This window comes from Paramormyrops kingsleyae, chromosome 13 (genome assembly GCF_048594095.1).
Source record: "Paramormyrops kingsleyae isolate MSU_618 chromosome 13, PKINGS_0.4, whole genome shotgun sequence".
Taxonomy (NCBI): domain Eukaryota; kingdom Metazoa; phylum Chordata; class Actinopteri; order Osteoglossiformes; family Mormyridae; genus Paramormyrops; species Paramormyrops kingsleyae.
Genome location: NC_132809.1, coordinates 22,420,963 through 22,448,047, shown reverse-complemented (window position 1 = coordinate 22,448,047; position 27,085 = coordinate 22,420,963). Strand labels below are relative to the sequence as shown.

Sequence of the window (27,085 nt, the reverse complement as noted above, 5' to 3'; positions counted from 1 at the left end):
GCGTCTCCATAACACATACATAACCCTGTTCTTTTAAAGCTGAGGGCAGCCGCAGGGTAGCGGGTGGGTAATACCTTCTTAGTGAGATCAGACTGGCCAAAAAACTACTTTCATTTCTACTTTCTGATGTTCAAATTACATCTGCAGGGTGCTGGTCCCCACCAGAGGGTATTAAAGGCCCCCGCGGGCAGCCAATGACCCCAAGGTCAGGGTGTCTGATCCAGGCCGCCTGCCTACAGAAGTGACAGGAATCCCCAACCACCCCCCCCCCCCAACAACCCATGGCATCAGTAACCTTATTTAAAACTTGACACAAACAAGCCCTCAGTAATTTGATGCAGCTAATTGGACTCACAGCATGTCGGGACAGTTGTCTGGTTTGTCCAGCAGGCCCCCATCCATGACGAATCGCAGAACCTGCTCGTTGGACATGCCCTGGTAGGGCTGCTCCGCTAGGGTGGCGATCTCCCACAGCACCACCCCAAATGACCTGCAGGGGGAGCAAGAGGACACCGGTGAGCTCAGGACACAGGCATCTGCCGCCCGCAACCAGTCACACCATAAACACCTGAAAAAATGACACATGCAAAAGGTACAGGTAGTGACAGCATCAGTGTGACTATTTATACAACAGTATGTTTAAAAGCTCTTCATAAAACCTTTATATTCACTTACACATCTATACAGATGACTGAACCTACTAACTGCTGCTTTTTAAGTGGACGATTGGTGCTGTGGGGGAGGGGAAGGGTGAATGTGATTGGTTTGCTTAGTGCTCACTGTGAAGCAGAGAGAGAATGAGATTTGGGTTTCAGGGATGCAGCGGTGAGCCTGGGGGCTAATGGTAGCACAGTCATTTGGAAACATCTGGAAGACTTTCACCGACAAAAGGGGGCGCCCCCCTCCCACTCTGCAGCACTATGGAACACTATAAGCCTTACGAGGGGGCAGGGAAGTGCTGAGGTTAGCAGGTGACAGGGGACGGGGGACGGGGGGGCAAATGGTGGGCTGTGTCGGGGCTAAATGCAGGTCCTGCCGGAGAGACGGGCAGTGAAAGCGGGCGTACCAGACGTCGGAGTTGGTGGTGAAAACGCCGTCCTTGAGGGACTCGGGGGACATCCAGCGCACGGGCAGCAGCCCCTTGCCCCCCTTGCGGTAGTAATCGGTCTCGTATATGTCCCTCGTCATGCCGAAGTCTGTGAGGAAAAAGGGGACACATCTGAGCCACGACGATCCACAGGGCCGAATCTGCCCAAGGACCCCACCGATCTGTACCCCCCTGCCTTCCCCTGCTAGTCTCCCTGTACGTCTCCAGTTTACCCAGTCTGCACCCTACATGGTTCAGCAGATTTTCCAGAGGTTACAACACTCCTTTGCTCAGGCACGACCCATTGGGGAGAATGACCGAATTGTTTTCTGGACCTGTTTCGGAAATCTGCATGTTCAAAATCACCAAGCATCCATTACAGAGAACAGCATGTGCTCTCTGCTCAGTTGAAAATTTCCCTCAAACTACCTTTAAAAAAAAAAAACAAAAAAAAAACAGAGCTCTGCAAAAGCAGCCCTGGTTGACCACTAATAACGACCTCTGAATGATTTAATGGTCAGACATACCCTTCATGCCCACACCTTGTTTAGACAGGACATTCTGATTGGCTTCTCTTTACAGTTTCCAGAGTAGGGTGGCCACCTCGCCCTCCCCTCGCTGTACGCAGCCCAGCGGACCAAACGTAAAGCGTGACGCAGTGAAACATGCGGACTTGCTCACCTCCGATCTTCACTGTGAAGTCTTCAGCCACCATGCAGTTCCTGGCAGCCAAGTCTCTGTGCACAAACTTGTTGGCATTGAGGTAGGCCATGCCGTCCGCGATCTCCCCTGCCATCTGCATCATCTTCTTTAGGGGGGGCAGTGGCTGGCTGGATGCGTTCTGTGGAGGACACTGCAAAATGTTTACCAGCTCTCGCTAAACATTCGTATGAGAAAGCTGGGTTTCAAGGATGAATAAAAGATCCATCAGTGTGACTAACCAAGTACCTAAGCTGTCAACCTGTGTTATACCACATGCATCAGCAGGTACACGCTAACACAGCATATATCTTACCACATGTTAATTTGTACCGTAGAATGTTCCTTGCTATGTCAGTGCACACGTTAAGCCCTTAGCATGTAGCTTTCGACACACATTAGATTGCAAATTAACCGTAAGAATACATCTTGTCCTGCAAGTTAGCTCATACCTCAGCTCAGAGGTCTCCAACCATTTTTACAGAGAGAGCTACTTTTACCGGGAAAAAAATTTGGGGCGCTCCTGAGTCGCCATGGTAACGTTCTGGCTATCAACCCGTCAGTCGCAGTCAACCGGTGGGCGTCGACTACGTGCTAGGATGCATCTTACCACACACATTAGCTTTAGCATGTACCTTGCCATGAAAATTAGCTTATGTACTTCAGCCCTTAGCATTGCTAAAGACTAAAATAAGGCGAGATTAGTGGGGTTTTGGTAGGTGGTAAATTAATGTCTGTTGTCTTGGATACAGAGCTGACGGACAGGGGAGGCGGGGGACAGACACCTCTTTGGAACGAAGAGACCGCAGGTAGCTCTTCAGGTCCCCACGAGTCATCAGCTCCATTATCACTAAGGTCGGCTGCCCCTGCGACACCACGCCCAGAAGACGCACCTAGACCAATCACACAAGGGAATGTGAGGTCAAAGTTAAGACAACAAATAACCCATGTCAGGTACACAGTGGCTCTGACCCAAGAAGGAGGGTGTGTACGAAAGCTCTCACCACATGGTGGCAGTTGAACTCCTTCATGACAGATGCCTCGTTGAGGAACTCGATGCGCTCACGCATGCTGGCAGACTCATTCACAGTCTTGATGGCAACCCGTGTCTCCGGCTCATCCTTGACCACGCCCTTGGCCACGCCCTCGTACACCATTCCAAAGGAGCCTTGGCCCAGCTCCCGGCACATGGAGATCTTCTCACGTGGCACCTCCCACTCATCAGGCACGTACACTGGGGACAAGGAAAAGTCACATGTGCACACTTTGGCAGATATGCGGATGGACAGAGACGGACAGGCAGATGGACAGAGACAAACGAAAGGACAGAGGCAGACAGGCAGATGGACAGAGACAAATGAATGGATAGAGGCAGACAGGCAGGTGGACAGAGACAAATGAATGGATAGAGGCAAAAGAAAGACGGTCAGAGATAAAATAAAGAATAGAGGCAGACAGGGAGATGGACAGAGACAAAATAAAGGACAGAGGCAGACAGGCAGATGGACAGAGACAAACGAAAGGACAGAGGCAGACATGCAGGTGGACAGAGACCGACAAACACCCAGCCGTTCATGTAGTCACAGTGTAACCTGACAGCTCAGTTGCATCTCTGGTCCCCTAAACACACGCCTCGTTTGGTCCGCATGAGCGGAATGCAAGTCCACTCACTCTCGGCTGCACTGAAGTATTCGGGGTTGACGGATGCGTAGAGGACGCCGTTCCCCAGCCGTTCGCTGTTCCTGTGAAGACAAGGCCGCAAAGTCATGAGAACAGCAGCACACAGCAAAGGTGGTAAAAAAAAAAAAGCAACATAAAAGGGCAAACATGAAAATGACGGCTCTGCTGGAAATTAAATTTAACCAAGGGGGTGGAAACTATGGGCTTCTCAAAGTCTCGCCCTCGCCCCCCCCCCCCCCCCCCGAGGCAGAGACACTTACCTCTTCTTGTTCACCAGCACCAACACCACCACTAGGCTGACAGTCATGATCAGCACGATGACAGGAATGGTGACCATCAGGTAGAAGACGTTCTCGTACTCTGTAGGGTTGAGTGGCAGAGGGGGCTTCAGGAGAACACAGGGTTACCAACATCTGGAACAAAAGCATGCGCCGGCGACTGTGTGTGGCGCTTACGGTTCTGATGGGACACGTAGAAGAACACGGGCTCGGTCCAGGAGCCGTTGCCGGCAAGCGAGGTGGCACGCACACGGGCCGAGTAATTCCCCGGGCCCAGGTTACTCACTCGCGTCCCCCTGTGGCCCCTGAAGTGCTGCTGGGACACACACTCATGCTTCTCCGTCTGAAACACAGGAGTAAATTGAGGGAGGGGGGGGGGGCAGCTCAGGCGGGGCTCATGTCCTCCCTCTGCCCCCAGAATGGGAGATTCCCGGGGCTCACCTCCTGCCCCAGGCGGAACTTGATCTCGTACATCAGGATGAGCCCGTTGGGCTTCGAGGGATGGGGCCACTTTAGGACGACGCTGTCTGCGCCCCCCTCGCCCCCCTCCCAGCTCACAGGGCCTGGGATGTCGTCCGCTTTGTCTGACGATGAAAGGTGGGCCCTGTCAGCAACCACACTGCGCACACCCTCTTCCTGACACCATCTGAATTACTCCCATTAAGAGCAGCACCAGTTCAGGCATCTGAATCAACAATTAAGCCACTAGCTTCCAGTGCTGGTTCGGCTCTCCAGCCCCCAGTGCTGCGAGGGAGGCCTACATCGGTCTGATAACTGGAGCAGTGATCTGCTGGACATGAGCTGCTGACTGCCCGCAGAGACGCGCTCACCCTCTGGCTTGGTCCTGGCGAAGACGAAGGCAGCGGCACTGCAGTGCTTGACCTCACGGTTGCAGGCGTGCACGTCGATCCGGTAGACGGTGAAGGCCTGCAGGCCAGAAATCTCCATCCACTTGCGGTCATTAACCACCTTTTCATGGAAATCGTACTCCTGCTCTGCCAGGTCTGCCCACGTGCCATTCAGTCCCGCCCCCACACCCGTGGCGTTCTCGCTGGCCGCGTGGGTCACTGTGCCATTGGCAGTGCCGAACAGCTCCCTCCGCCGCCGGTCAGGTGGCCTGCAGAGACAGACAGAGGGGGTAGTGACCAGTGGGGAAGCGATCTGATTGGACGGCACACAGGAGACTGACAGCTGTGCTGTGACACTCAGGCTCCGGCCTCTCTCAGATTTTGCTTGTCGCTAGGAGACGGACATGAGGGACAGAGTCAGGCAGCAGACACAGAGCTCTGGAGCCGGTCCGGCCACAGCAAACACACACCCACAGAGCAGGTGTCCTTGTACAGGGACATACACGACTCCCAGAGGACTCTCAGTCGCAAACACGCTACTCCTTCCTATTTGGCCAGGAAGGGATTTCTCCTCCGCCCCCAAAACACAGATTTTCTGTAAGTCGAAGCCCAGAACGGCGCGGGACCCTGACCACACACAACACGGACATACAGATACAGCCCACTGCCACACGCCAAAGAGACTGAACATACTACTGACCCCCCCCCATGTTCAGCAGAGTCTGGGGTGTGAGGGTGAAACTCACAGAGACATGAGGATGGCGTGTGACACCCACAGCGTGTATAAGGACAGGATGGAGGCCTGGCGTTTCGACATCCAGACAGGCCGAACATAACAGCAGGGCAGCATGACGCCAGACAAAGGCGACGACAGCTTCCAGGCATGTGGGCGGGGGCAGGATGGAGAGGGCGGGGCCAGGATGGAGAGGGCGGGGCCAGGATGGAGAGGGCGGGGCCAGGATGGAGAGGACGCCGTCCACCCCAGAACACCGCGACCAATAACTCAAAGCGCTTCAAAGAGGACAAAACCCACGTGTCGGAAACAGCACCGATAACCAACAACCGGGGAGATACTGCTGTCTCAGGAAGGCTGTGGATTTCAGCTGAAAAAGCACACAGCCCATCCAAGAACAGACCGGCCTGCCAGGTCCCTTCCGACAAACGAAGGCACCTTAATGCCCCGAGTCGGCCCCTAGCCTCGCCCGCGTCTTCCTGGAACAGCGCGCTGTGGGAAGCACATCAGCACAGCAGGGCAAGAGCAGGAGAGGCTGAGGGAGCTGGCGGTGAGGGAGGGGGAAGGAGACAGAGACAGCGGCGGCGGTCCGCGAAGTAGCCGTATCCTCGGGTGACCCAGACAGGGCTGCACGCCCCCCCCCCCCTTCCCTTGGTGAGCGATGTCTACAGCTCTGTTGTCTCCCGTGCCCCCCCCCACACGCTCACCGAAGGCTGCCTGAGGCTTTTCCTCAGCGATGTTTGGTGCAGGAGATGAAACAGGGGCGTGTGTCTGGCTGGGGGGGGGGGGATGAGTGTCCAGGCCTACAAGCAGCGCCAGAAGCCATCATGTAATGTATGTATCGGATGCAGAAGCAGATACTTCTGAGAGAGATGCTGCAGGGAGGAAGATGTGGAGTCCCAGGTCCAAGCGGCGGAGCGGGACAGAGGAGGCCTCTGCTCCTTCCAGGCCTCCAGGATACTCCTTTTATTCCATTAGTATTCCAGATGGATCTGCTGTACATTCCCTGGCAGCCGGTCACTCCAAACAACAGCCCAGACAAAGAGAGCGTGTGTGGAGGTGGGGGGGGGTGGGGGGAGGGGGTGATGGAAAACATTTCCTCTTCATTCAGTTTATTTTCTCCCCCCTCCCCTGCTCCTCCTCGAAGTCCCCCGCTCCAGCTTTTCAGAAACTCGAGGGCGATCTCCTCAGATGCCCCACTTTCCCGTAAAGCCGGACGCCCCCGGACCCCCCGGCCAAAGCAGGCCTGACAGATTTCTGGCACAGACCGTCCCCCCTAAGCCACTGCGCTGAAGCCACCCCCTCACCCATCCCCCAGCCACCCAAAGACCAAAAACCAGACAATGGAAAGATCCAACACTCTCCAATAGGATCACAGTCCATCGCCGTTTTCTTTCCAGGAACAAAAAAAGTTGCTACTTGTGTTCCAACATCAAGGGGGGGGATTTTGCAATCTGCCAGGATGAAACCAGAGCAGCTGAAAACCCACCACAGGTCTAACGGGACAGCAGGACAGAGAAGCCCCCTACTTTGTCCCCAGTTGGCCCTAAATCAGGCCTGATTCACCCTGTAAACAGCTGCTTCATCCTGTATATGTGCTTCGGTAAAGGTTGAGGGGCAGCGTTCAATGCAGAGACATCCATGGTTACAGTGCCCAGTGTACAAAGGCCTCCACTCCGCAGAGGGCTGTCCACAGGCCTCCGAGAGGCATGCCCCTCGCCCCCTGGGGCTATCAGCATGCCACTGCAGTCAGATGACGGCAGGTCTGACAAGCGTAAGGGAGATACAAACCTCCACAGCTGCCCCAGGATTCCCGACCGACAACTCGTGTGAATCCTCTCTCATTTCAGTCATAGACACACCTCAGACCAAAATACCTACAGTGCAACTGCCTATTTTTATCCAATTCAGAAAGCAAACATGTATAAGTGCATGATCTCTTAGACCAGTGTTTCCCAATCCGGTCCTTGGGGACCCCCCAGACCGTCCACGTTTTTGCTCCCTCCCAGTTCTGGCAGGGAACTGGGCAGGAGCAAAAATGCGGAGCTCATGTGGATAGCCAAGGAGTGAGCTGGGAAACACAGTCTTAGAACTATTATTCTGGGAAAACAGGTTAATTTATCTCAAATGTTTGTACCTGGGGGTGAAAATGGAGTTGTGCAGGAAGTTTTCAAAGACCTTCCTGTACGAGGCGTCCTCTGCCTCAGCCTTTAGGTCCTCCACGGTTTTGGGGCACAGGCAACACGGGCCCTTGTCCCCACCCCCCGGATCCGATTTGGTGGGCTTGGTGTCATTCTCCATGTCGACCACTCCCGTGGCAGATATCCTGATGGGGACCTTCAACTCTGCAAATCACAAGAAACAACAGCAAAATTAAACCCTTGCAAATGGTCAGTGTACGCCCATCCTTAAAGCAGCTCACTTTCAGAGCCTCCGGAAAAGAAAACAATTTAGAATTAGAATTTAGTGATCAGTGGTCATTGTTGACACACCACGGCACACAGTGCACAACAACGAAATGCGTCCTCTGCATTTAACCCATATGTGGAGCTAATTCAGCGCCCGGGGAGCAGTACTTGGGGGTGGTACCTTGCTCAGGGTACCCCAGTGGTGCCTTGCTCAGGGATTCGAACCTGCAATCTTTCAATTAGAAGTGTGCTTCCCTAACCAATAAGCCACCACTGGCCACAAAAAAGGCCAAGCACAGACTTGGCTGTTAGAGCTGGACCGTTTCTTCGGTTCCATTCGGTTCCATTCAGTTCCCCACGTTTGCTGCACAAGCCCAGCTTGCCGCTCGCAGTCAGCGACTGCTACCCACCTTTAGAGCAGTAGTTGTGCACATAGAGCTCCCGGTCTTCGGGCTGCTGCTGCCAGCGGACCAAGTAATAGGTGTGGTTCCCGTTGGGGGAGATGGGAGGGGACCACTTCACCAGCAGCTTTGAGGAGGAGTTGGAGTAGGAGCGGACATCCAGAGGCATGGAAGGCTCTGCGTACACGAAAGATCATGGTGCGGCCCGGTCAGCCGCGGGGCCTGCAGTGTCACACTCAAAGGCAGACTGAGCAGCACTGCAATGACGACGTGGTTCTTACCGGACGGCTTGGTGCGGATGTAGACCACCTCGCTCTTGGCTCCCAGAACGTGCCGGTCGTCGACGACCAAGGTGACCGCTTTCACAAGAATGGCGTACTGTGTCCACGGCTTTAGCGATGACAGCATGACCCCTGGGTCCACGTCCTTATCATGAGGCAGCTCCACGTCCACCATGTTCCAGCTGTTGGACCCGCATCCATCCTGACCGTCGAACTCTGTGATGTCCTGCAAGGGCCTGCAGTGCACATGGAGAGCAAGGTCAGTCCCAGTTAGCCCCGGCTTACAGTGCACATGGAGAGCAAGGTCAGTCCCAGTTAGCCCCGTCTTACAGTGCACATGGAGAGCACGGTCAGTCCCAGTTAGCCCCGGCTTACAGTGCACATGGAGAGCAAGGTCAGTCCCAGTTAGCCCCGTCTTACAGTGCACATGGAGAGCACGGTCAGTCCCAGTTAGCCCCGGCTTACAGTGCACATGGAGAGCACGGTCAGTCCCAGTTAGCCCCGGCTTACAGTGCACATGGAGAGCACGGTCAGTCCCAGTTAGCCCCGGCTTACAGTGCACATGGAGAGCAAGGTCAGTCCCAGTTAGCCCCGGCTTACAGTGCACATGGAGAGCACGGTCAGTCCCAGTTAGCCCCGGCTTACGGTGCACATGGAGAGCACGGTCAGCTCCAGGAAACACTGGCATGCAGAGACACCTGCCTGGGACGTCTATGGGTCACTGCAAATTCCCCGCTACTATCTGCCTTCTCAGGGTTTATGTATCACTGCTTGCTTAGCGAGAGTGCTTCCATATGGCAGAGTGAGCCCGGTGAGCGAGCGGACGACTGGCACGTGGCAAGAGCATCCGGCAAGGCAGCCAAACACAAATCGTAAACAAAAGGGCTTTTATTTGCCGGTGGAGGAAAGGCCCAGAATGCCGATCATCCACGTGTGACCCGGGCAGAAGGGCCCACAAAGACCCATCATCACCAATATAACTCCAGCTATAAGGGCAAGATACATAATCACCACTGCTTACCAAATACAAGTGAACCTGGAACATTCATTAAGGGCAGAGGCATTACAACATGAGACCACCTCCTCAAATATCTGAAATCCAGAGAGAGCGCACTTACGCTTCCTTGTAGTACACGATGAAGCTGATGAGGTCCCGATAGTCCGGCGGCCGGTACCGCTCCCACGTCAGTTTGATGCGGCTGCTGGTGGTGCTGTTGGACGTGAACTTCAGGATGTAGCTCTCGCCTGCGAGACAGGAACTGCTTAGATACCTACTGCCACCTGGCCGACTTTAAAGGGGCGATTCACCCCAAAATCCAAAAAACATATTCCTCAGATATGCTGCAGGGCTATTTATCCATCTAGACTGTTGTGGTGAGAGTTGTGTAGTTTTGGAGATATTGTTCTTCATTTGAATATAATGTTACCGAATGGCGTACTTTCTGTGGTGCTTAAATGCTAAATAATACAATTACATTCAACAGTAATGTCTCTTACTAAAAATCATGACCCAGTTACTCAAGATAATCCACAGACCTTATAGTGAGCAGTTTCATTTAGGAGCTATTTTCTTTCTACGGAACTCCACACCCCAACTGTATCACTACGCCAAAGTTAGCGCCGGGGTGCTCCTGAAATTGTGACCTGGTGTAAACATCAATGGCGTCCTCGTCGGCTGAGCGCTAACGTTAGCTAGCTCAGTGGTGTTGGGTGAGCTAGCAGGATCGAGCTATTAGTACTATTAACTAAGAGAGTATTGTTGCTATTTGATAATGTTGGTAGCTGACGGTAACTGATACAGCCACCTCAGACCCACACAACCCTGGAGGGAACCACTACCGGCGGAGGGAAGGAAGACGGTAGGCAGATGCCCTTGGCTGGGGTAGGAACAGTACCAGGAACCAGAATGTGAACAAAACAGGGTCCTCATTACCGACCCTAGGGATGGGGACAAACCCAGTGACTGTTAATTTCCAATTTCAGGACCCTAGAACAATTATATTCTACGAAAACCCAACCAGATGACCTCCCCTATTACCGCTGTCCATTTGGCCTCTGCTAGGAGGCTGCTCTCACTCTGAGAGCCAAGGAACAGAAAACATGAGAGGACAGAGAGCAGGAAGGACGGACTGGCCAGCGAGGGGCTGGGGTCTGCTCACAGCTGGCCCTGTCGCCGTTATTGCGGAAGTCGTCCTCCTGGAACTTCTCCCCGATACCCGCCTTGTCCCACATCTTGCGGATCTCCGACATGCACAGCTTGGGGTTGAAGCGGAAGGAGAGCCTCCCCGCTTTGATGGTCAGGTTGTGCTGGGACCAGTCCCACAGGTACTGCAGGTTCTGGTTATCCAGCGCCGAGAAGGAATACAGTCTACGAGGGAAGAGAGCACACGCTAGCTGTGTCAGGCGATGACACGGAAGCACCACGAAGCACCACGAAGCACGAGACGAAGCACCACGAAGCACGAGACGAAGCACCACGAAGCACCACGAAGCACGAGACGAAGGGACGCTCCTTTGCCAGGACAGACATTAAAGCCTTTTATATAACTATGTGCTCGTAATTAACAGGAAGTCCAAAGCAGAAACAAAGGGAATTGTGGCCAGTGCTGCAGCAGGGTTACCCAGGGAGCCCCCCCCCCACCCCATGGCATTCTGGGCCGTCAAACGTGGCCGGTGTCCTCCCCCATCCTGTGGGACAGGACAGCATGCCTCATGCTGGTGAGGATTGCCAGGGCGATTAGTTTCCTTGGTTACAGGAATTCACCTTCTGCCCGTGATCGCTGAATTTGCACGGAGACCGACTCTTTTAATTCCAGGTCCCCTAACAGTCAGACCGCTCAGGCAGATTACAAATTAGGCACAACTAGCTAAACCCAAAAGCCCATTAGCGCCAATTCTGCAGCCATGCTCTCCTCATCTGGCAGAGAAGCCCGAAACACACCAAAATGGCATTCCTGAAGCACGTCGCCAAGGAAACACTCGTCTGCAAAAGGCATGAAGTAAATTCCCACATTCACATGTTTGTATTGTGGACAGAAAGTCAATCTGACGGATAAAAAAAAAACAGCCTGAAAAGACACCCAACAACATTTTAACTTTGTATTCCTTAATACTGTATTAGTATTAATGCCCATGGGGAAAATCTCTTTTCGCTTTCCCAAACTTGAGGGTCACAGCACAGGGTCAGTCAGTGTGCAGCACCCCCCGGGGCTGGGGTTTAAGGGGATTTGAACTGGCGACCTTCCAATTACAGGGGCAGCGTGCTGGCGCGCAGAGCCACATGCTGTGAGCGAATGCTGATAAGGCCACCATCTTCACCTCCTCTATCTCACCAGACCCATTGTGACACTGTGCAGGTGAAGCCCTATTCCCCTTAAGGATGGCATCACATGTAGCTGTTTGACCTCCGAAGATGATGTCCCACTTGAAACACAAAGCCCCCACCCTACACCCCCTTCAACTAGTATTTCCCTCCCCAGAGTGCCCGACCCCTCCCCATCTTCCCTGCCATGCCCCGCCCCGCCCCGCCTGGCCCCGCCTACCCGTCAACCAAGTCCTCGCCGTTGATATAGCGCAGGCTCTTGAAGAAGGACAGGGAGCTCAGCGTGTGCGAGTGTCGGATCCTCACGCTGCCCGTCACCGTCTGGATCCGTCCCATGAAACTCTCCAGCTCCGACGCGATGTTGTCTGCAAGGGGCGGGGCGGCAGGCCAATGCAACCAATCAGTGAAGATCCCAAAACGGATCAGGCTGCCGGGTCTTTAAATGAAATACTGTCTCTACAACGCGTGTAACAAAATAGGTTTCGATAAAAATATATAAAAGGTACTTCTAGCACTCAATTAAACATTACATTAAAAATGAAATACAGCTATTGCAAGGAGCTGTATGAGCATCAAACAGCTTATGTAGGGGACAGTTTGAACTCTTACTCAGGGCTGAGTACTGACAGACCTTGAGCTGACAGACCATAATGACAACACAAAAGGCCCAGTATCCGTATTTACTTTCCAGGGCAGCTGGAAGGCGGGTGGGGGGGGGCACTTACTTCCCCGGCGGATGTTGATGTGAAGGTTGCCCTTAATGAGTGTGCAGTCCTTGAGCAGCTGGGCGGAATCCACGGAATCGATGACCTTCCCATCACAGACCTTATCGCAGAGCCCGTGGCAGGGGGTGCAGAACACACTGTGGACAGCAGGGGGCGGTCACGCATTGCCTGGCTTCAGCATGGACCCCATGACCCCACTCCACTGGAAACAGCTCGAAAGCCTCACATACAGTTTCAGCTTTTACAAACAAGTTCCAGGACAAACAGGGCTTTTGCAGGAAATACAGCAGTTAATCAAATACAAAAAAAAGTCTTCCCATGGCCCACTTCTTCAAAAACTGAAATAAAGAGGAGTATTCAACTATTCTTAAGCCAGAGACCCCCAAATACAAGCAAAACAGTTAGGACCCCCCGCTAACACCAATACACAAAAGTCACTAACGACCTGGGGTGGTGGTTTTAATACTGCTTTTCTGGGAAGGGACAGATCACCTTCTACAGGGTCCGAACCCCCACCAACATGTTACTTCACCATTCTGACGTGTGACATGTGTCCGGTTCAATGTATGTTACTGTGTGTAGAGTGTGGATGTTTTTCGGGGAAATGCCTCTATTCATCTGCTATCGACCCAGTAACTGATTTAAGCTCCTGGAGTCCGTCTCGCGTGTCAGAGAGAGACGGCGCAGCTCTGCAAGCCTCCTCCACATGTGTCGGCCACATGTCGCTTTCCTGCCTGATTGCAAGTGGTCGTATTTACCCCGCCCCTTTTCCAGCCTCCAATCCCAGCATCCTGTAGATCTGCCCACTTTAAAGAAAAGGCAGGGATGTGTCTGGTTTTTTTCTACACTAAAAATCCAGTGAATGTCAAATTAATCAACTACCATTCATGCTCATTTTGATCACATCATGAACTGCATTGAGGCTGACCTGCAGTGCCGTTGCAGTGCCGTTGCAGTGCCGGCCTCGGCTTCCCGTCCCTATGCGGGATGCGGACATTACGCACGCAGCTCACCTGTCGCTGCCGTTGCGCGTGAAGCCCACGGGGCAGTCGGGCACGCACTCGCCACCATGGATGACGAAGGCGTCAAACTCGTTGTGCAGGTGCACCTGGGTGCACATCTCCATGCTGATGCAGCGCCAGCCCTCGAACCTGTAGGTGCCGGCGGGGCAGTCGGGAACGCAGCGGTCGTCGTGGAAGTAGTGCAGGCAGGCGGCGCAGGACGTGTCACTGTCGGGCACCGTGCAGCTGCCCAGGCACTGCGGGTGGCAGCACTCGCCCATGGGGGTGCATGCACGCCGCTCACACCTGTCTGGGCACACTGGAAGGGGGGGTTGGGGGCATCAGATGCAGCCTCTCATGGGACAGCTATTCACCACATGCTTCTGTAATGAACATACCTAATAACTTCCATCATAGAATAATAGAGCATAAAACCTCCTGTTCATCTTATGCTGAAGGCAGTATCTGTTAGGGCAGGAGAATCACAAATGTAGCTTCTACAACCGGTACCAATCAATGAAAGATGCTCCAGCGACAAGTAGCAGAAGCCCCAGGTCTGGCCTCACGCGAGAGACCTGAGGAGAAGGGGAAGCCCCGAGCGGGAAGCCCCAAGCAGGAGACCACCTGCTCTTCCCACCGCACGCGAGTGATCCCTCGCCCCATTAAGAAAATTCAGTGAAGGAAAATAGACAAAGATGGAAGGCTCTAGCTAAGAGATTAATCGCTTTTACCAGAGCAGAGGGCCAGGCGCCAGTCGGCGTGTTAATGGGGAGGGGGCTTGATGGGTTTCCTGGCCCCATCTGGGTCACCCAGGGCTTGGGCGCGAGAGCCAAGGACCTCTCGAAATTACAACAGCGAAGCACGGCTTCGGCACAAATACACTCAACTCTGCAGAGAAATCCATAACTTTCTAGTGTTTCAAAAGCCGCATTAAATCATTACTCAAAAGAATTGCACCAGACAGGACTGCAGCCAGTGTCAATACATGATTCCACAACTGTCCATCAAAAAAACAAAGTGAACTGGACCAAGAACCAAACGACACCTGCCAAGATAACCAATGAAGCAATTGTGAGCTTTTACAAAGAGCTTAAACAGGGCTGAAGGCTCAGCTAATGGCTTAGCGAATAATATTCTTACAGGACAGTTTATTCAGCTTCTGTACGCAGGCAGAGAACAATGTCAACATTTCACTGAAGCACTGTGTCAAATGGACAGCGGGTACAGCAGGGTCAGGACAGAGCGCGCCCTAACTGAGAGCGGGTACAGCAGGGTCAGGACAGAGCGCGCCCTAACGGAGAGCGGGTACAGCAGGGTCAGGACAGAGCGCGCCCTAACGGAGAGCGGGTACAGCAGGGTCAGGACAGAGCGCGCCCTAACGGAGAGCGGGTACAGCAGGGTCAGGACAGAGCGCGCCCTAACGGAGAGCGGGTACAGCAGGGTCAGGACAGAGCGCGCCCTAACGGAGAGCGGGTACAGCAGGGTCAGGACAGAGCGCGCCCTAACGGAGAGCGGGTACAGCAGGGTCAGGACAGAGCGCGCCCTAACGGAGAGCGGGTACAGCAGGGTCAGGACAGAGCGCGCCCTAACGGAGAGCGGGTACGGCAGGGTCAGGACAGAGCGCGCCCTAACGGAGAGCGGGTACGGCAGGGTCAGGAGAGAGCGCGCCCTAACGGAGAGCGGGTACGGCAGGGTCAGGAGAGAGCGCGCCCTAACGGAGAGCGGGTACGGCAGGGTCAGGAGAGAGCGTGCCCTAACGGAGAGCGGGTACGGCAGGGTCAGGACAGAGCACGCCCTAACGGAGAGCGGGTACGGCAGGGTCAGGACAGAGCGCGCCCTAACGGAGAGCGGGTACGGCAGGGTCAGGAGAGAGCGCGCCCTAACGGAGAGCGGGTACGGCAGGGTCAGGAGAGAGCGTGCCCTAACGGAGAGCGGGTACGGCAGGGTCAGGAGAGAGCGTGCCCTAACGGAGAGCGGGTACGGCAGGGTCAGGACAGAGCGCGCCCTAACGGAGAGCGGGTACGGCAGGGTCAGGACAGAGCGCGCCCTAACGGAGAGCGGGTACGGCAGGGTCAGGAGAGAGCGCGCCCTAACGGAGAGCGGGTACGGCAGGGTCAGGAGAGAGCGTGCCCTAACGGAGAGCGGGTACGGCAGGGTCAGGACAGAGCACGCCCTAACGGAGAGCACACAGAGGTACAGTCACACACCACAGTCTGGAATCAAACCTTTACAACTTTCTAATTTTATCGATTGCTTCACACATAGTGGTTTTAAATGGCCAAGATCTTGGTGCTGCTGTAATTACCCCTAAATAACCCTCTCACACACCGTAGGGTTCAAAACAGCGTGGATGCACAAAGACCATGGCACAGGCTTTTACCATATCACGGCAAGAGCTTGGAGGGGAAACAAACATTAAACATCACATAAAAGCAAGAAAACGGGACGAAACTAGCATGTTGTATAACTTTATGTAATTTTCCAGGCAACAGTCTGGTAAATCTGTTACCACACTGAAACCTTTTACAGCAGATAAATCAAAAACCACAAGGCGGTTTAAAGATAAAACAAAAAGGAATTTCCATACAGACCACGGAAAGAAAGCCGTGTGTCAGGCAGGGGGCGCTCCATGCACGATGACATGTGAGCGTGTATCCCAGAATAGCGAGGAGTGATGTGTGCTATACGCCCCCCCCCCCCCCTCTAAACCATCCTGGGACCTCCACATCCAAACATGGGCGGGCTTTTTAACAGCAAATATTGGGAATGACTATTTAAAACATTTATAGCACATCCCACACACTCTCACTCTCTCTCACACACACACACACACACACACACACACACACACACACACACACACACATTCCCCCGAAAGCCTCCCCGTCAGCTGGCAATAGTACGTATTTTGAAATGATGCTTTCCTTTATTTGCCATTTGTAGGAGCATGACGACAGGTACATTGGAAGGCGTTAGTGTTTGCGTATCACCTCCTGCTCATCTTTTCAAAGACACAGACACACACAGGCAGAGACGAGGGTGCAGCTTGGGGTCGGAGTGCAGGGTCAGCCGTTCTTCCAGCCCAGCAGAGCATTTCTCAGGGCCCCATGCTGCAATAAGACTTCTTGACTATTGGATTCGAACTGGCGACCTTCCGGTGCCAGGCCCAGAGCTGTAACCCGCTGAGCTAGGCACCGCCCCCATTTTCGCATCTTCAGACATTGTTTACAAGTGCTGCACTTCTAATTTTCTAAAACAGATCACAAGAGCTTTCTAGAGATCTGAAAAGTACGGCAAAGGTGCAGAAAATAGGAAAAACTATAATTAGTAAACGGCGAAAACTGGAAACACCCCTCCCCAGCCAGAGTTACCAGCAAGTGACCTGTACGGGGTCTCGTCCTCAGGGCAGCTGCGATACAGCTCTGCTGGGTAGGGGCTTCGCTCTTTCCCCTTCTTACATATGACAGTCCGAAGGCAAGGCATGTTTTATCACCATATCGTGGGGTGCACCCTCAGTCACTGTGCTCTGTATGGAAAATTCCTGCGACGCCATTGTATAACCAGAAGGCAATGCATTAATGCCTCTGTTTTCTGCTCTATTAACGGTGACACACTTAGACTCACGAAACCCCCCCCCCCCCCCGGAAAAGCACAGAATGGTTGTGCCTACTTGCCCCCTCGCCGTGCCTCTTAATAATTCAGTTTCTTAAAGATGACCAATAAAAATAAGTGGTAATAAACAGGACCCTTGCATATTTCTGACTCCATCAGATTTTAGGATTTGATATTCAGTCTGATGAAAGGGCCACAGGCAGCGCCTGTGTATCAAACCCCCCCCCCCCCCGGAACACAGCAGGGATGCAAACGTCCTGGCCACATGGGTGCCGGACGTACAGCAGCCTATCTGCTCTCTACAGCTACATTTACATGACGTGCATTTATATAGCAGGCACTTCCATTCTGAGAAAGCAGAGTCATGCTGTCCCTGCAGCAATTCAGGTCAATGGTCTTGCTCACGGGCCCCATGCATGGTAAAATTATCCTGCTGACCGAGGGATTTGAACCCCCAACCGGCAGAGCGACAGGCTGCTGCCAGGTGCCGCATTACTGAGAATGCAGAGCTCTTGCGGCATCAGGGGAGTGCATCACCCGATGGCAGCCTACCTGGTCCCGGCGTGCCCATACCAGGGAGAGTGTGATTAAGGCTCCGGCCCCCTAGCTCATGACATGACACTGGATTTGGTCATGTGACACACTTCCCATCCTGAAACCGGTCACAGATGTGAGGCAGCCATATACACTGCACGCTATTCCAGTGAGCACTGCCAAGTACTTTGAGTATAAACACACCCATCTATTCAGTCCTCCGTACCCCCAACTGCTCATCCTGGCCAGGGTCGCAGGGCACATTACACAGGTACGATTTCATCCAAATAGTTAAAAAATACTTTATTTACGCCTGTACATGAAGCAAAAATTACAATTAATGAGTAGAAATGACAAAATTCAGCTTTTCATAACATTAGCTAAAGGCTACTTTTTTAAAAGATCATTTCAAATGAAGATTTTTGGTTTGTCACTTTCTCCTAACAAAGTCCAAATTCGTAAACATCTTTCCGCGGGAAAAAAAACTTTTTCCATTTCTCAATTTCAATTTTTCAAATTAATACTCATCTTGTATCTTAGAACCCGGCAGCATTTTTAGCCAGTGGAGCCGTGTTTCTACATAACTAGACATCCAGAAATAACAGCACGGAAATGTTTTTTTTCCTCAAATTCAGTTTATAGAAATTACAACGGCGCCATTAATTTTAAATGTATGGTTTAAGTATTTATGTGTTTAATTAAAGGAGGATCATACCCTACTGATATTTACTGAGGTGTGAGATCACACTGCAGCATGTGAAAATAACGAGGATCCATCACTAGGGGGCAAGTTGCGTAAAAAAGCCGGCTGCAACGCCGATCCAGTACGACGCGACTCCCGCCCGTAACTTGCGGGGCGCCTCCTGACTGAATCTCACGTACGGGGAGTCTCCGATAAATAAGAGCGCATTGTAACGGGGGAGGGGGAGCCGATCCACGTCGCAGCTCCAGGTGGGAGAGCGGCGACAGAAGCGCCAAATGCCGCACGGAGCCGTGCTGCATACCGCTTCCGAACACGGCTCATTTTGCCCAAGACCAGACATTCCGACACATTTTCCCTGGCAGAAACATGATGTTTTTTTAAAGCTTCTTCAATAAAAAAAATTAAATCAGCCCGTCTACTTTTACACCATGTTTACTATGAAAAACAATGTGACCGGCCGGCCATTTCAGGGGCTGCCTCCAGCCACGTTAAAATTACAGCGCACCAGAATACAATTAGAAAACGGGGATCCATTAAATTGTGCTTTTTTTTAAATAACTAAATAGCATAGCGATGGGCGTCCCTGTTTTTAAACCGCGGCTGACGTAGGTGCTTAATACCTCCTTATTTATGGTTATGCCGCGAACAGAACCGTGCGCGGATACTCGCGGCGTTTCACCGTGATCGGGAACGGACGGGCCGCTCTGGGATACATGAAGTGCGACCAAGGTGGGTGGAGGTTCTTTCGTACCAATGGCAAGCGGGAAGGGGAGGATCTGCACGACGGACATGTTATGGAGCCTGGAGTAGAAATGTGGTAAACAAGCCCTCGGTGGAGCAGCGAACTGGGAGGAGGGTGGACGGGGACTGTAACCATGGCGATTAAATACCCCCTCCCTCCATATTTTAGGACTATCGTACCTATAAACCAGAGGATGCTCTCCACCTCCTCATATTTTACATTACAACCATTCGCCCTCGCAAAACAACGCATAAAGATATTTAATATAAAAGGATATCGTGCGTATTTATGCATGAGGTGAAATCACAGGTGAATAAGAATCAGTATTTTTTCCAGGTTTCCATCATCCACGCTCCTGCACCCATAAAATCAGCATTTAAAAAAACACGTCTATAACATTAAAACGGCGATACTTGAAAGACGCATGTTTCCTGTTAGCGGAATTGCACGAAAATCCGGTTGCTGGGTTTTACACATTTAATCATGACAAACGATTACTTTAACAAAATTACGCTCAAATTTTCATGATTATGTATCGGGCAGACAATTTATTCGTTTTGGTCCTGTAATTAATGTCGTAGTTATTACATATCTGTTTTTTTTATTATTTCTTTCAAAATTTCAACGCCTGCAAACGACTCCATACCTCGGCTCGTCTGTATTCCGTAGCCGAGAGCAGAAAATAATTTGCTTTTCTGTATGCGCACAAAACAGACGTGCTAAAAGTCAGTTTCACTTGCAAAAATATTCATGTAAATCCCGTTGAGTTAGAAATGCAAGATGTTAATAAATCCTCACAATAATTCCAGAATCAGTAACGACTGTTCTGTAAAACTATTTATGCCTAGAGGGAAAAATAACTATGTATTTTAGGTTCTTTACATCACATGCCGGGGAAAATCGCACATTTTAATCTGGTGTTTTTTCAGTAAAGTGTACTACGCAATTTAAAGAACCATTTCAGTTACTCAAATCGCGTTTAAATGCTTGACTTCTTGATTTTAATTAGTTTATAATTGACTACCAGAGCGACCCTCCAGGATAAGCGGCGGGAAGATGGATGGCTGTTTTAGGGCAGTATAGCAAAGGAAAACACATACAATAATTCATTTTGGTTAGTTTTCAGACTGCCTTTATACAAGCACTTAACCCAACCTACTCAGATGACAAATTCATACTTCGGGGGATTATCTGGTTTGCCATCTTAGAGCACCGGGCCACTGATATGTGCAAAGATGAATACAGTGCTTTTTGAGTTTTGTAATTAGTTTATTAAATGAACTGGAGCAGGCAGTAGGTGTATATAACGCTCAATGAATGATATGTAAAATTCTAAAATTAGTTTTACATTTTCTACATTGTACCTACAGCAATTTACACAAAAAACGATCTTTCGTTTTAAATGTTACGTGAATCTCAAGAAATATAAAAAGTTTTTTTTTTATATCCCGCTAGCCAGTTAAAACCTTTAACTGTCAGTAAGAAATTGTCCATTGGCCGTTTTGAAAGTGCTCCCCGCATACAACTGAATTTTACGGTAAAATATTACTATAGTAAAACACGCAAGTACAACCTATTTTATGTACACGCGACATTAAAGAGCAACGACCTACACAACGCCGTGTCCTTTCAAGGACATCCAGTCCTTTTCAATGTTCAGACACGGTGGCCCTTATCAATTCAATTCTTTTATTGTCATGTGTACAAGTAGGAGTACCGTGTACAATGAAATGCTTGCTTGCATGTGCTCCTGCAGACAGTGAACATAGGCAAGAAGACGGCTAGACAACAGGACGACAAGTGAATCCAGACAACAATACTAAACAAACAAGGGTGATTATTTTCAGTACGTCTTTCATTGTAAGCTTATAGCAGCCTAAGAGCTTAAAGTGGACAAAGTTCCGCGGTGCATCTATGAACTTTGCTCAAAATGCATTTCATGACCTTGCCTAATATATGACTCCATTTTGAATCTTAACAGCTGATGAAGGATGATGACTGGTATTTTTTTCATTTCCCGTTTCATGTTGTACAGTTTACAAGCCAGGTGGGGAAGCGTTTGGAGAAACACAGTATTTAAGGGGTCACAAATAATGTAGTAGCACACTTTTGTAATGTATTCATTATCCAGAGATTAAGTGTTACAGTCTGATCTCATGTTCGTTCATCACTGATCAGTCATGACAGTTCATGCATTTCATGCAGTTACTGTTTTTGTTGATTTGTACTTGAGCAGTAACTGAGTTACTAAGTTACTTGTGTCCCCTCAAGTAAAGTGTCACCGATTTAGGTTTGGGAGGAGAAAAATGACAGCCACCTGATGGAATTACAAGGAAGTCAAGCAGAAGTGTAATTAACCCCGATACTCCATCCATAACCTAGCCCCCCCCCCAAAAAAAAAAAAAACAGAAAAGTTTTCAGCAGGAACTGGCTTTTCTCTCTGAAGCATATTTTATGAATATTAGTCCAGCTGAGTGTGGAGTGAAGGTGAGCCCTGGGGGCCCTGGGGCCCCATCAGCCCTGCCAAACGTGGCTCTGTACCTTTTTTGTTCTCTCCTCTTTCCATAATTGGCTCCATTATTCTGATACTTTTGGCATTTGATAAGGTACATTTTAGAAGTAAAGCCATTTTGGGCTTCAGGAAATACCATATTTCAATTCCGTTGTTTTTTCTTCAAATTCACTGCTATGAATAGTCAAGGCAATTAAGTGCTAATTGGACCAGTTAGGCTGAGGGAACTGTTCTTTTAAAGCCAGATACACAGTTTAACACCCCGGGTGTGTAACGTTCCTTACTGCTGACCTCGTAAGACGCTAGAGCTGTAGACGAGACCAGGAGGGGAGCTAATCAGAGTTCCAGCAGAATCAGAGCAGTCAAAGTCAGGGCAACCTCAGCCGTGAAGAAAGCCGGCTTCATGACATCATCGGCTTCATGACATCATCGGCTTCATGACATCATCGCCATCACCATCATCATCACACCCCCCATCTGCCTTGGAAACCAAAGCATGAAGAGATTTATGAAACTGCCTTAAGCGGCAATGGTGGTGGTTTTATTTGGTGGCAGTGTGAGTTTCCTGTCCACTCACATCCGCAATGTCAGCATGGGACCAACTGGCATCGCTCCTGAACACACTGCCCTGTAAATTCTCTGGGGGGCGGGGGGGGGCTCGCAGTACCCTTCATCTGCACTCTGTACCCCCCCTCAATCATGATACATGGCAGTGAGTGGCAGTGTGGGCAGTTCTCTCCGGCCTTCGCTGGCACGCGACATGGCCGCCCCCGAGATGACCGCTAGCCAGCCGGGCAGGAGTGTTACACACACTAAAGGAAGGTGAGACAGGCGACCGCGGTTCTGAGGTTTGATCACGCGCGTGGGGAAGTGCTCCGCTGACAACAGAGAGACGGAGGGCGGGAGTACGGGGGGGGGCTCATTCACATTATTACTCTTTGAAAGTGAAAGGGCTGGATCTCGCCCCCTCCCCACCCCGTTTCTGCCATGACCCCGGAAGGCAGCGCCTGAGCTACCTGGACACCCTGAAGCCTTGTGAGAATCACAGCGCAGGAACCCTGCAGTGACAGTCAGACCGGGTCACCCGCACATGGGGAGTCCCTCCTACTTGGGACGGACTCTACGGGCACCTGGACCATTTAAGGCGAGTTCGCACTGATTCTATGACGAATGGCTCAGCGTGCACTGGGGGCTACAAACATGGCGACGGAAGCGGCGGGTCTGCGGGGATTGTCATGGAACACTCCCCACAGCTTACAGCATGCCGCGAGCCTGCCGTCCCCCATGAACCCGAGCCTCAGCTCCGCCCGTCTGCTTTGCGACATGGATACACTATAAGACTGTGATCCACCAGGAAAAGAACTAAACTTTATTTAGAATGAAATCCTGTTGTTATGACAACAGCAAGAGACTTCACAATTGCATTGATTACAAATGCTTTTATAAGCGAATAAGAGGAAATACGTCACTTGTGATGCTACTGAGTGCTGGCTAATGGTTTAAGATGGTCTCACATTAACTGTAACAGAAACCAGTAGCTGGCAGCACAGCAGACTGTTAACCAGAGTCCTGCCAGTTCAACCCTCAGCAAGAGCTGAATAAGAAGCCAGAAGTACCTTAAGGAATATCCAACTGTGTCTGTCACGGAGAAATGCGTCACCGTTTTGGGCTGCTCTGCCCTCTGTCCCGAGAGCCATCTTTCACTGCGTAACAGCGTGGCCCCGACACTCTCACCCTAACCCCCATGTTCGTCTGAAGACGCCCCACCAGCATTAAGCCAGTGTGCCCTTAAACTGGCACGTTCAGGAAAGGCCTCACACTCACTGTTCACCAGGATCCCATCCTACCTTTCTTTCAGGAAAGGGAACCAGCCATTCATTTCTGATACAAAAAAAAAAAAGAGGGCAGCATTCCAGCTGGCTCATGTTGCATGTTTGCCCACAGACAGCCAATCGGGAGCCAGCTGCACAGACAGCCAATCGCGAGCCAGCTACACAGACAGCCAATCGCGAGCCAGCTACACAGACAGCCAATCGTGAGCCAGCTACACAGACAGCCAATGGCGAGCCAGCTGCACAGACAGCCAATGGCGAGCCAGCTGCACAGACAGCCAATCGCGAGCCAGCTACACAGACAGCCAATGGCGAGCCAGCTGCACAGACAGCTAGTGTTCGCCTCATTAACACACACACACACACACACACACACACACACGGAGCTTCGACATGGAAACCTGGGTCCTGGGGTGTCCATGTTACACCCAGCTAACACCCTCTTGCCAGCACTGACATTTATGTGCAAATCTCTGCACAGGAATTTTGTACAAGCAGCACATTGTGATCATCATTAAAGCTGGATGGGAGCCAATCAGAGAGCGGCACCAGGTGGGTGTCAGAGAGCAGGGCAGCCGGGCTCGGGCTGAGGCCTCGGCCAGCACCACTGCCATCGCAGATTCACTTCTAATAATAAACAACAGGCATGTAAACAGAGCGTCACGGGAGGCCCGCGGGTCAGAGCCTGTGCTGGCTGCAGGCTCACAGAGCGTCACGGGAGGCCCGCGGGTCAGAGCCTGTGCTGGCTGCAGGCTCACAGAGCGTCACGGGAGGCCCGCGGGTCAGAGCCTGTGCTGGCTGCAGGCTCACAGAGCGTCACGGGAGGCCCGCGGGTCAGAGCCTGTGCTGGCTTTGAGCGGGATGGACGCCTTCCCTGTCGCTGCGAGCAGCTTCTAAAAATACCCGAAGCTGCCGGCTCCGCTTCATTACTCTCGGTCCTGGCAGACGCGCACGTTTCTATGCGGGGTCCGTCGCCTTGCAGCTGGCCGCAGCTTCCACCCGTGCTCATGCCCGCGCCCCCATCCACCCACCCACCAACGAGTGCCATGCTGCCTCAAGCTGTGTGCGCGGCCAGTGGGGGGCATTCAAGCGCCGGTGGCCCGTTTCTGGGTAGCCTCATTCCGAGCCGTTGCCAGGGGCGATGTGTCTGGCTGCGAGGACGCTGTCCGTCCCTCTGATGCGCCCCCATGCCTCCCCAGGACATATTCCATCTCCCCCCGGTCCAGCAGTCAGCTCCGGGCTCCTGGCTGCAATTTACTGTGGTTTCACAGCCGAAGCGATTATCCAAATCGACCCACAATCCACACGGCTCATTTAATACAGCTAGACATTTGTTAAAGCAATTCCACTTAAGTATCCCTGCCCCTCAAGGACCTCAACCCAGCAACCTTCTGGTTGCGAGTCTGCGTCCTTAGTCTGTCTCGTAAGTCTGCTATGCCCCAGTGCTGAGTGACCCCCCAGGACTGCACTGCTCCATGCAGATCCCCATCACACTATGTAGGCTCACTGGTGCCACCTGTCTGTACATGACTGAACGAGTGGTTCCAATGCTGCTGGTCCAGCTACTTTATTTCATGCATGTAAAATATGAAATCTTCCCAAACACTTACGCAAATAACCTATGAAAGAGAAACATATCGCAATACAAACACCACAAGCACCAGGCTTGGCTTCAGAGGGCGTTTCTGCATGCAACACTTGCCAATAACGCAAAGAAATAAAAATCGAAACAAATGCTGGAGTTATTTTCCCAGAGTGCCAGTCCTGCTTTCAAAGGGTTTCAAAATGCACACGGCAAAAAATACACACTCTCTCATGGGCCCTGCTTGCCGTTTTACTGCGGAAAGTGGCGGAAGACAAGCGGAAGATTTGCAGGATTTTCCTGTCATCAGCAAACCGGCGGGATTGGCAGGGAGACGTGGGAGGGAGGAGGAGGTTAAAAACCAGCTGTATAGAGCAGACACACACAAACGGATACAAACAGCTGGTGGGACATGGTTACCCTAACCAACGGTAACCCTACCCATGGTCAACATGTGCTGTTTATGACTACAGAGGAACAACACACTTCTCAGTAACACTTGGATCATTGGGTAGTGCATGTAGTATGTTCAACAGACAAGGACGACCAGTATCATAACAGGAAGTAAGCAAAGTGAAGCCCGGGTGGAAGCTGAGGCTTGACATTGAGTTTTCGGGTTAAAACTGCACAAGTTTTGGGTTCTAGAACTGACTCACCAGTTGTATTGATGTAGGTGGTAGTTGAGTCTGATCATTCATTTCATATCCCTGCATTGAAACACTGGCATTCTAACTGCCACCCTTCAGAAACAACGTGCTGTTTTTCCCCCGCAGGAAGATGCAGGTCAGACTAGCCGAAGGTCCAGCGGGTGGGGATGCTCTGGGTCAGAACCAGCAGCTCTGGGTCAGAACCAGCAGCTCTGGGTCAGAACCAGCAGCTCTGGAAACTCATTTCAACATCCCTGGCAGTATGACGGGGGGCATCACGAGATTCTCCTGCAGCCCCCGATCTACTGGAGGCGCGAATGCAGACTGGGGGGAGGGCACACAGAGACCCCTAAAAAGACAGCTAATGTAGATGGATGGGTGCAGCTGGCAAGAAGAAAGAAGAGACCCCCCCCCCCCCAACAAGATGGCGCTTTCCAGTTCCCTCCAAGCCACACTCTGACTATTGAAAAAATATATTTTATCATCTTTCTTCTTACTTGGGGAGGGCAGTGCACTCTACCCCATTGTCTTTTCCTGCCCCCCATGCCCCATCATGCCCAGCTTTCCATTTTTACCCTGAGGTTACTTGTTAATGGGAGTGTGTGTGTGTGTGTGTGTGTGTGTGTCAGAGAGCTGGAGCGAGAGTAAGGAGTCCCGAAAGTCACATGGTCATTCCAAAGGGGGGATTAAACATTGAAAGCAAAACAAAATGAACCCTCACCCACTCCCCAGGTCTGACTGCGTATATAAGGCTGTGGGCCAAGGAGTGAGCAGCCCACCCCACTGTGACTCCTTATGCTTCAGTGGGGGGCAGGCGTGGGGGGGGGGGGGGGGGGGGGGGGGGGGGGGGGCATTGGCACAGCTGTTCAAAGGAGCACTTTCTGCCGCTAAAAATAAGCATTCCTTGCAGAAGAGGAACAGTAAACAGAAGAGCCAATCTTTGCGTGGCTTGTCTGATGGTTAACCATGCAACCCCCCCCCGGTATGGTCTTCTCACGTCTGCAGCTTCACCAGCAAACCAGTGCCCATCCTGCTGGGCCATGTGACCAGCAAGCCTCCAGCAGCACTGCTTACAGGCCACACAGCACCTCGAGTTTCGGGAGGTGGCGCTGATGGCAGTTTAGGCCTGGATGTCGGGCCCTGATCCCCTAACCGGACTGGCATCCTTAGTCTGCTTCCCATGGCCTGCCAACCCATCTGCCGGGATTAGCAGTGCGCTCTGGGGGAGGAACATGTGTTCGGAGAGCCACCAGAGGAGCTCTTATGGAGAGAAGGGAGCAGCAGTCGTACGCACAAAGTCCAACCGAGCTGGGCCCCGCCCCCACAGAGCTCCACAAACTGAGATCCAGGCCCCGCCCCCACAGAGCTCCACAAACTGAGATCCAGGCCCCGCCCCCACAGAGCTCCACAAACTGAGATCCAGGCCCCGCCCCCACAGACTGACAAACCTAAGCTCTG

At 51.9% G+C, this 27,085-nt stretch overlaps 1 protein-coding gene and 1 long non-coding RNA gene across 4 annotated transcripts in view; one reads left to right on the top strand and one right to left on the bottom strand.

The window, feature by feature from the left end:
- Positions 1–27,085, bottom strand: part of igf1ra (insulin-like growth factor 1a receptor) — a 72,176-nt gene that overhangs the window by 3,308 nt on the left and 41,783 nt on the right. For 2 of the 3 annotated variants that reach the window (XM_023815361.2, XM_023815363.2), the window contains exons 3-20: positions 13,476–13,782; positions 12,463–12,599; positions 11,958–12,102; positions 10,575–10,783; positions 9,534–9,660; positions 8,416–8,651; positions 8,144–8,311; positions 7,463–7,670; positions 4,575–4,861; positions 4,186–4,328; positions 3,922–4,087; positions 3,727–3,826; positions 3,458–3,528; positions 2,791–3,020; positions 2,572–2,679; positions 1,769–1,940; positions 1,067–1,196; positions 356–490 (exon numbers count right to left, since the gene is read on the bottom strand). In XM_023815361.2, coding sequence (XP_023671129.2) covers positions 356–490; positions 1,067–1,196; positions 1,769–1,940; positions 2,572–2,679; positions 2,791–3,020; positions 3,458–3,528; positions 3,727–3,826; positions 3,922–4,087; positions 4,186–4,328; positions 4,575–4,861; positions 7,463–7,670; positions 8,144–8,311; positions 8,416–8,651; positions 9,534–9,660; positions 10,575–10,783; positions 11,958–12,102; positions 12,463–12,599; positions 13,476–13,782 — 3,079 coding nt within the window. The remainder of the gene's footprint in view (positions 1–355; positions 491–1,066; positions 1,197–1,768; positions 1,941–2,571; positions 2,680–2,790; positions 3,021–3,457; positions 3,529–3,726; positions 3,827–3,921; positions 4,088–4,185; positions 4,329–4,574; positions 4,862–7,462; positions 7,671–8,143; positions 8,312–8,415; positions 8,652–9,533; positions 9,661–10,574; positions 10,784–11,957; positions 12,103–12,462; positions 12,600–13,475; positions 13,783–27,085) is intronic. The other variant, XM_023815362.2, reaches the window with a different exon arrangement.
- On the top strand, positions 18,985–25,828 carry LOC111845736 (uncharacterized). The gene is made up of 3 exons (XR_002838705.2): positions 18,985–19,041; positions 20,811–20,887; positions 25,754–25,828. It is a non-coding gene; the product is annotated as an uncharacterized lncRNA (long non-coding RNA).